Source organism: Schistosoma mansoni (genome assembly GCF_000237925.1).
Source record: "Schistosoma mansoni, WGS project CABG00000000 data, chromosome 1 unplaced supercontig 0010, strain Puerto Rico, whole genome shotgun sequence".
Lineage (NCBI taxonomy): Eukaryota > Metazoa > Platyhelminthes > Trematoda > Strigeidida > Schistosomatidae > Schistosoma > Schistosoma mansoni.
Genome location: NW_017385987.1, coordinates 2835493 through 2845756, shown reverse-complemented (window position 1 = coordinate 2845756; position 10264 = coordinate 2835493). Strand labels below are relative to the sequence as shown.

The following is a 10264-nucleotide window of genomic DNA, read 5'->3' as shown; positions in this document are numbered from 1 at the left end:
ATGGTCGGTTATCAGACAAATGAAGAGTGAGAAAGCAGCAGGATCTGACAATATACCAGCTGAAGCACTGAAGTCAGAGATAGAAGTAACTGCAAAGGTGCTCGACGTTCTAATCAGGAAGATTTGGGAGGAAGAATAAGTGCCGTTAAACTGGAAATAAGAACACCTCATCAAGATATCAAAGAAAGGAGGTACGAGAAAATATGAGAACTATAGAGGCATCATAAAACTATCGGTACCAGGAAAAGTCCTCACATTACAAAAATACACGCAGCATAGATCGGATGTTGTAAAATACGGAAAACTCCTAGACTGTATTTTTACTGGTGTTTACTAATTTCTTGTAAGAGATACAAATGAAGACGAAAAAACTGTACAAGTTAAAAAATAGTCACACTTTACTGCACCGGTAACAATAGCATCGTTCACCTACTAAATCACACTTATTTTATAGGTATAGTTACAAGGTTTGACTTGATAATTTCGAATAAATTGTGTCTTGGGTAGATTGTCATAAATAAAATATTATATTTGTAATATCCCAATGACTAGAAAAATTAGATTTTCTGACGTTTCGTGACCCAGTGTAAGCCACTTCTTTAGAGAACAAATAACCCAATCAAAATTAAACTTGGATTAATTTTGATTTGCTTATTAATCCCTACTTTTTCTCTATTCTCTATTTTTTTTATTCATTGGAACATGACAAATATATTATTTTATTTACACTTATTTTATATCTTAAGAACAGATAAATGTCAGTCTACAGAGCATCTTTACGTGCATTTGAATATAAATTAATAAACAATAATCGGACATACAAGTAATTTTGGCAATAAGGTATTTGGACGACCACTCTGACTGACATCGTCTACCGAACTACAAGAATCAACTGAAACGCAACACCGGACAACATCAAAAAGTTTAATTTCCATATAAAAGCAACCACAACTTGGTGATGTAGTTTTCGAACCAACAATAATATTTTGAGTACAATCTGCAGAGTCCAAACCCTTTGTATTAGAATTTTCTAATATATCACTATTCCACAGAAGACAGAGTTTTCCGCTCTCCACGACTTTTCTCGTGGCGGTTCGTGGAGGAACGAATTCATAACTTTTCAAATTTAGATTCTAATATCAAAGAAATAAAAGTGTATTGATATGACAATCAGACAGTAGTAAGACTCACTAACAAATATAAGTTAGAACAGAAAATAGATATGAAATAAACATATTACTCATTAAAAAACCAAGTACTATGGTTCCCCGGTTCAGGTAAGAGAAAAGAAATTAGCAGAATTGATAAAGTACTGTTATATCTAGAGCTTTGATTCTTGCTATGCCGCGTACTACTAGACTACTTGAACGATCGAACCCGCAACGTCGCAAGTGAGAAGACAGAAGACTAGTAAAAAGGAATTTTATTCCCCAACGCAGTGTCAAAATATAGTACAGAAATCTCATGTATTTATAGTTTTTGGCTGGGAGTAAATCATCATTTTGCACAACCAATAGGCACATAGGGGGTCATGCTTATCCATCCAATAGGGAAGCTACACGTCGACATTCTAGAATATTCCCCTAGCAGTGATTGGATGGAATGTCTTCTTCCTGGGGCTTCTTGAGGCTTCCTAGAGTTTACCAACGAGCCATCCTTACAAGTACGAAACTGAGCTAGAATCGTACCAGTAAACAAGGGACAAATAATATTAACATGATAAGAAAGACCTACAATGGTTCCATTACTTCTATCGTTTTTAAACTACAGCGCTTAACATTTCCAAATATCATTCTAACTTATGTAATGTAATTAAGCCTTCCAATTTGCGAATTTTCATACCACTATATACTACATTCAGGTAGTATTCTTCACAAATCGATGGTAGTTTTAGCGTTATTCAAAACTAGGGAGTATGTGACAAACTTTCCGAATTAACATGAAACTTTTCAGTAGTGCAGACTAGGTTACAAGAACCAAGATGAAGATGTAACATCTATTTACAAAATCTGGTTGTTGTGACTTTAACCCCGGCTAGCTATCATGCAATATTTTCACCAATCGAAATTCAGCGTATTCAATCTTAGTACTGTACTGAACCAATGACCTTCGGCCGGTATGAGCAGCCTAGTGTCCTAATTGGTCCTTTGTTCTCCTAGTAAAACCAGTTGAATCCAGAACATCAATAACAACTTCCACTATGCGAATCATTTATTATGATAAATATCTGGTTTATATACCAGCCAAACAGACCGCATCACATCATAAAATAGGAAATAACATTTATACAAGATCAAGCCAAAAAGTGGCTGTGATCGTTAGAGACTGTAATCAATAAACTGAACATAACTTAAGAACAGTAAGTCGTATGACAATAAAATATAGGTCAGAATGAAGCTTATAATAAGAGGAATATAGATATACATAATCTAATTCATTAATAGTTCTCAGAAGTTACCCGTAATTTAATTTTCACTAGGACACAACACTGGTGACTTAAGATCTGTAAGAATATTGACACAATTTACTTTAAGCGGTTTAGTATAATCTAAACGAGATATTTTATTGTCACTCTGGATATCATCAGGACCTACCTAACCAAGAAGTGAACTTCATATAACTTATTTCCAAAGTCCTTATTCAATCTGTTCTAATGATATTGTTTGCGATAAGTTGTTTTCATAGGTTTCGTCTTCACTTGTTTTAGACGTAGGTCAAGTCATCTATTTAGGAAAACGATGACAATCGGAGCTCAAGAATCAAACAATTTCTATCAGAGAACACAGCACTACAAAAAGTATCCAGTTGAGCCAAAAACGTTCATCAGAAAAACTTGTCGTACAAATGAAGGATCAAACGAACAAATATAACAGACAAAAACAATAACAACTGAGCAGTCGAAAACTGAGACTAGCAAACTAACCTGTAAATAAACTCTTTTGATGAGACCACAAGAAAGGATAAGAACGTCAAATGAACGATCGAGTATGGATGTTACGGCGCATACTTCGTTAAATGGACCTGTTTCCTAATCGTTTGAGAAGATAAAAGAAATGTAATACATCACAACTTAATCCAATCATATCAATTGAAATAATCCTTGATAATCAATGAGACTAATTTTAGGAAAAGAAAACTATCGATGCATATATATGTACCAAAACTTTATATATATATATATATTAAAACACCAATTACCTTGACAAACAGAACAAAGAACAATTCAGCACTTTCTTCCCCAGCAAGTCGAGCAGACAATTTTTTTGAATTGCAAACCTCGGCTTGTTGCTGCAATTCGACTGGCGTCATTTCCTTTGGGAAGGCTGTACTTAAATACCAATCTGCTTTTTCAGCTATCGTTGAGAAGATGGGGAAGTGAAGAAAAGACATTGTACTGTATCTTATTATATTATAGCTAGCAAGAGTAGTAATAAGCAAATACCTAAAAACATTACAGTGACCACATAAATTTCGATCGATACACTTACAGAAAAAGAAAACTACACTGAATTGTGGATTACTTGTAATCTTGACAATTTTTCAGTTGTTCATTTTAAACAATAGTTCATTTAATGGATGATGCTGAACCGATGCTGATAAGTCTAATAATCACAGGCTGAATACTCGGCAACTTCAACACGGGACAAAGAGCGCGAAGTGAGCAAAGAACGTTTTACTCCAAGGTTAGTTTATATATAAAAGATCCAGTGTTTTCTGGACCTCTATGAACTTTTTTCGAAGAATACTTTGAATCTTCCCAACAGCCCTAACAACCCATTGCATACAAAATAGAAGTCTTTTAGGATATCGACAGCAAAGTTTATGTAAGTCTAATAAGAACTAGTATAGGCATATTTTCTTCGCGTTCAATATCGAATTACTCTAAATCAATCCTAAAATTTACTTTTTAAGAAAGCAGAAAAAATTACAACGGAAGACAAGATTAGATGTCATGAACGAAGAACGTTAAATACATTCTAGAAATGTGACTCTTTGTTGTAGATCAGGAATGAAGAAAGTGAATAAACTTTTCTAAATAAATAAACTATATATGTGAAGAAAAACTAAATCAACAGCTTCCATAAATCTGAATAAATCTTCAACGGACAAATTAACTACGCAGCTCTTTACTCAAATTGTGCGAAACATACTCAGATATTCAGCAGTTTAATGTAAAAATTTAATGATAGGAAATGCAAAGAAACATTTAATGAAACACTGAAACAATTCAAACTAGATGGTTATAACTATAGGTGATATACAGTAATATAAAATTACTAACGATCACTTTCTTCTTTGGCCAAAATAGCTGACAATTGCCGGTGAACAATAACATCTGCGTAACGACGAATAGGGGAAGTGAAATGTGTGTACAATTGCATATTTAAAGCATAATGTGCAGGCGATAACTCGGATGGTAGTAGACCTAAACAGAAGTAGACAGCCAAATTCATTGTTTTAGTCAATAAAGCAACTGTAACAAGAAGTCGTGCTTCATGTTCAAGAGTTTTGAGTGGTAACTTATCCTTTTGAACAACTGAGTTGAGATCCATTGTTTTCATTTCTTCTATTAAATGACTATCATGAATCAAAACACCGGACATAAAATCATCACACAATTTGACAAGGGCATCTGAGTAGTGATATCCAACTTCGACATTACAACCTGCTTCACGGCAAATTGAATTCTAAAAAAAATAAACACCCAAATATGGAGTAAAGATTTGCGTACAATTGTGCCTGAATTTTTCATACAATACGAAATTCCTATTTGTTCATCTGAATAGATAGTGGGGTTACACTAATTCTTAGTAATTTTAAACTCTAAAACATTGAGTATCTAGTGCTGATATTAAGGCGACACTATATACTATCAGTAAGCGAATTTCGCAAGTGACATGGTATTGTTGAGGATGTTAAATACCCAAACAAAATTAAATAGGGATAAATTAAGTGAAACACTACGTATTGATGTTTAAATACGATTTCCATTTAATTGCTATTAGTATCAATTCAGAGTAATTTTGCCCATTACAACATTAATTTGTATCAAGTAGTTCGATGAAATTTTTGCTCACATAACTGTTGTTCAGCAAGATGATTTCTTTACCTTATAAACACTACCCATAAGCTGTATATAACGGAATATATTTGAATTTGAACTAATCTTATTGCACCCATATATATAGGGTTCATAAATAAGTTAAAAATTTCCTCTGTATTGGCAGATGACAGAGAAGTAGGGGATAGTTACTGAAATTACTTACGCTTGGTACCCCTCGTTGATGAACATAGGTAGCCGACCAGAATAAGTAGAGGAAAAAGGTATCATTTATTGCTGTTGAAGCTAGAGTTGCAAACTATTAGCTTAGCATAGAATAGTACAAGCAATAAATGAAACTAGCATTGTTTTTTTTAAAAATTGAAAGCTGTATAGTTTCCATTAAACAAACCAGAATTGAGTCGCGACTAAATGTATTTCTCAAATACTAAGATTGTGTTTTCGTGACAAAATTATATGTAGACTTTCATTTGAAGACAGGTAACATAGCTCTTTGAATCTGATTCATTCAGGACAATTTCTAAGGTATTAAATGCAATTTTATCCAGTATTTTTCAACCAACTTGAACACCTTTGTGTTTCACACTAAAATTTAACGATATTCATGAGAGAAATTAACTAAACTTTCATTTTGAGAACTTAAAATTCCATTTCAAATGCTGGATAACACAACCAAATGTATTGCAAATATACGTTTTTTATCAGCAGTAACGTAAGGAGATCTATTCGGCGTGACATCTATGAGCCAAGGTCTAGGTACTAGACATTTAACAATTAAACCAAAGGCTAAACATGATCTGTTGCTGCAACCTCTTACATTATATAACTGAATGACTAAGGCCCCCAAGTTCGGACACGATTGACACATTACTTAGATTTTTAACAGTTATTTGAGTCTACCAGTAGATAAATTACTTCTATTGGTGTGAAAAGCTTTAGTGATCGTTTACTGATACTAAAGACCCAGTTTCTTAAAATGGTAAACTAGGGAGTAATTAGCAACAAACTGAAATTCTGTTAAACGCAAAAACATAGTATAGTAGTTTAATTTTGAAATAATATAAGATGCTTAATCAACATATACCTGTATTGAACCGGCAGAATCAATATTAATATTTATCCCAGCAACATTTAGACTAGACGAAACTTCGGTCAGCTGTTTTACCGATGGTGATGGATGTCGTCTCAAAAAAGCTGAGTCGGGTAAGTATTTAGCTAAGCGTTCAGCAACTGATTTGTTTGCTGCTAACATCCATTCTTCAATAAGCCAATTACTCTGCTTCGAAATGTAAGGAGCTATACCCAATGGTAGTCCAGTTTCGTTATTAAGAGAAAAGGTAGATTTCACTTGATCTAAGCGAAGCGCCCCAGAGTGGAAACGACTTTTACGCATTTTAGTAGCTAGCTAAAACATGAGAAATAATTGTTAGAAAAATGATCAGCATATAAGAACCATTCAATAGTTTCCATTGGAAAAGGATACTGACTAATTATAAAATTGTAAAAAATTGACGAACTGACTGGTTCTTAGTATACAACGTGTTTAACAGACTGATTTGCATTGGAAAAAAAATCCATGTCATAAACAAAGAATGGTGATAACCAATGTTTACCAAATATACTCAATCTAACTGGCATCAGGACGAACAAGGAAGTACAAAAAAGGATGTTTAAAGAAAAATATTATAATAGAAGAACTTACATCGTTTAATTTTAAAACATTTTGACATATATCCATTATGGTATATGGTTCATCTACCTTGACAAATCCACTGGACGACCAGTCCCTATCAGGGTGATCAATAAATCCCTGAAAGTGTATGGAATAACATTGATATTGAGATGATAAATTTTATACGATAGAGAACGATCAAAACTCATTTAAGCATAACATATGCAGTATCTTTTTCGGAATTTTATCTCCTTAAAATAGAAGACTACAGTTAACTAGGTCCAGAAAAAATAAATCTGGAACTTCAAAAGTTCGTAAGATATAAAAACTATCGAATGCAACAAACAGTCAGTCAGTCAGTTACAACGTAGAACTTCGTACGTACGTACATCAGTTCGAGTCGCCATACTACATTAGCACAGAGATACAGTTTTCGATTCCAATCCCATGGTCGTAGAAGTAGTAAGAGTATAAGTATTATGTGAAAGATAAGGGTTTGAAGATGTTATTCAAGCAGTATAATATGGTGAAATAAATTTGGAAAGAGAAAAAGGATAGGGACATGAAGAATTCAGAAGATTAGAATTTGGGAGAACACAAAGAGTGGATGCATCTTCGCCATTGCAAACGATTTTGAGCCATGTCATTCAAGGTCTCTAACCATCGGTTGCTATCATCTCGTGAATCCCAACCAGGTAGTCTACACCTACCAACATGGCCCAGTCCACTTGTCAGCGACTTCATGGATTTATGCCATGTTTTGGTCTGGCCGCCCCTACCTTTCTTCCAACCTGCTCCTACACCATAAAGCATTGCACGGAATGCAACAAACACTAATATTTGAACCAAAAATGATTGATGTAATTCAATAATTAGGCACATATCCATTTACTAAACCGAGCCACGTCATCATGGCCATTAATACTACTTGGTTTTCTACATATGAATAAAGAGATGAGTCAGTCAGCTACAACGTAGAACCAAGCACATATATGCATCGGTCCAAGTTGCCATACCTCGTTAGCACAACAAGATAAACATCGAATTCATAGAAGTAGTTAATTTAGTGGTGGTAATATATAAGGAAATAGTACAAGAAGAAAGACAGATATGAAGCAATTTTGATCTCATAGTTTAAGGGAAGACAAAGAATGTATACACCTACACCACTATGGTCGATTCCCAGCCATGTCACCAAGAGTCTCCAACCATTGGTTACGATAGTCACGCGGACCCCAACCAAGTAGTGTGCATCTACCAACATGGCTCAGACTAGAAGTTAGTGACTTCAAGCACTGATGCCACGTTTTGGTTTGGCCACCCATAACTCTCTTCCACCCATCCCCTACACTGGTCAGCATAACGGTGTTCAGGCATATATAAAAACACGTGGCCCAACCATCTCAGTTGATGAAGATTCTTGACCTCATCAACTGATTTACCATCATTCCCCAATACCCTGTGTCTAACCTCACTATTACTTACCCGGTAATCCCAGCAGATGCGAGCAATATTTCTAAGGCATCTGTGGTCAAATAATAGTAACTTATGACTATATTCCACCTTTAATGGTCATGTTTCGCAGCCTTAAAGTAGAACAGAGCGAACTACTGTGCAGTATACTCGTCCTTTAATTGATAGACGAATATCTCGCCTTCGCCAAAGGTGATGTAAGTCGGCAAAAGCCAAACGAGAGCTTTGAATATGAGCTGAGATTTCGTCAGACGCCAACCCGTTAGGGCTGATCAGACTTCCAAGATAAGGGAAGTTGTCAACTTCGCTCTCTATCCTTAGTTCGAGTGTTGATGCAGGTCAGTCCTGGAGTAACAATTTACATTTAGATGGGGAGAAACGCATCCCAAATATCCTGGCATTGTTGCTCAGTCCCAACAGAAGACCCTGTATTTTGTTACCGTCTTCATCAAACAGGACTATGTCATCTGGGATAACGAGAAAAGTTGTGACGATAGTTTCTGTCGAAAATCCGGATATTCATAATCGTGAAGCCTTCAACTCAAAATTACGGCCTACTAACACGATGTTAATTATGGGTTAGATACTAACCACGTGACATACCTAGGTGCAGTTAAGATAATTAATTTGTGTTTAGGTAGTGGTTTAAAAGTAAGTGGTTTAAAAATACAAAGAATGGTGATATCACGTCTAGTGATCAATTAATTTCACGCTATACTGAACCCATTCATTGAGATTTTTGGAAGTATGTTCGATTTTAGACGGTATCTATCTTTGAAAAGAAACGGAATGTGGAAGAAATACTACTATCGTCTGACGCCGATAAGCATGCCTGTGCTCTAAAATCCGAAGAATGGTGAGTATTTAGTGGATGCAACCACGACCAGGTCTGAAGCTAGCCTGATTTCCTCGAGTTTGCAGTTCATGAGTTTTGTTAGACGCCCGATAATTATTGAGGTTAGTAATTTAGCTGCTACATTAGTCAAACTAATTCCTCCATGGTTATTACAGGATTATTTTGATCCTTTCCTATATATTGGGAGGATTAGTGATTGCGACCATTCACATGGGACTACATTCGATTCCCAGATTTGAGCTAAATTATTAGTCGACCCAGTCGCTAAAACTGGACAACCATCCTTGAAGACCTATGGAGTTAATCCATCTGGAACAGCTGCTCTTTTTCGTTTCAGATTACCTGTAGCTTTTTAAACTTCAATTAGATTCCGGGAACCTACTTCAATGTTACATTCAGACTGTTTGGGAATGGTGGGTAACTGTAGAGTAGCCGAAGGCCAGCTAAACTGTTCTCTTAAGTGTTCCACTCATCGTTCTAAACGTCTGGACTGAGAGCAGATAAGAGTGTCGTTCTTTTCCGAGATCGTCTCACTTGACTTCTTAGTTCTAGTTTCCTTTATTAGTTTGATGTTACCTAAAGCCGCTGCCGTTTCCATCTCTTTTGCTTACGTTGCCCACCACTGCTCACGATCGTTCCGTAGACTTTTGGCTAACCTAGATCTGATTTGTTTTCGCTCTTCATCGTATCAAACTTAGAAGAAATCCATTGGTTTTTTGTAACCCTTTGGCTTAAATTACTAATAGATGCTACTGCTGTTTCCACAGACGTTCGTATATCTTTCCAATCAGCATCTTGGTCAGCCTCATTCACAGAACTACCTAAGTGTGACCTCTGATATTCCTGGAACTTACTTTTGGCTTTCTCGTCCCTCAGTTCAGTTCTAATGGGTCTTCTTAGTGTAGTTTTTTCTGCGTCCAATGAGGCGCAAGCAAATGCGTGCTCGTATTAGAGCATGATCAGAGTCTAAACATGTACTCCTGAATGACCAACAATCTTCTATCGAGCCTCTCCAACGATGACTGATGGTAATATGGTCTATTTGAGTTCATCGTTGGTTTGGTGCAGGTGGTCGCCATGTTAGACGATGTCTCTCCTTATGCTTAAAATTTGTTTGCTAAAAATAAACGATTGTCTGATCATAGTTGCAACAAACCGATTACCATTATCTGTTCGCTGAGTTGGGATACTAAAATACCCA

At 35.6% G+C, this 10264-nt stretch overlaps 1 protein-coding gene across 1 annotated transcript in view; it reads right to left on the bottom strand.

The window, feature by feature from the left end:
• Positions 1–3349: 3349 nt before the first annotated feature.
• Positions 3350–10264, bottom strand: part of Smp_127580 (unnamed protein product) — a gene marked incomplete at both ends in the record, with an annotated part of 17856 nt that continues 10941 nt past the window's right edge. Inside the window, 4 exons of the mRNA XM_018792016.1 lie at positions 3350–3353; positions 4279–4688; positions 6147–6467; positions 6765–6821. Coding sequence (XP_018644919.1) covers positions 3350–3353; positions 4279–4688; positions 6147–6467; positions 6765–6821 — 792 coding nt within the window. The remainder of the gene's footprint in view (positions 3354–4278; positions 4689–6146; positions 6468–6764; positions 6822–10264) is intronic.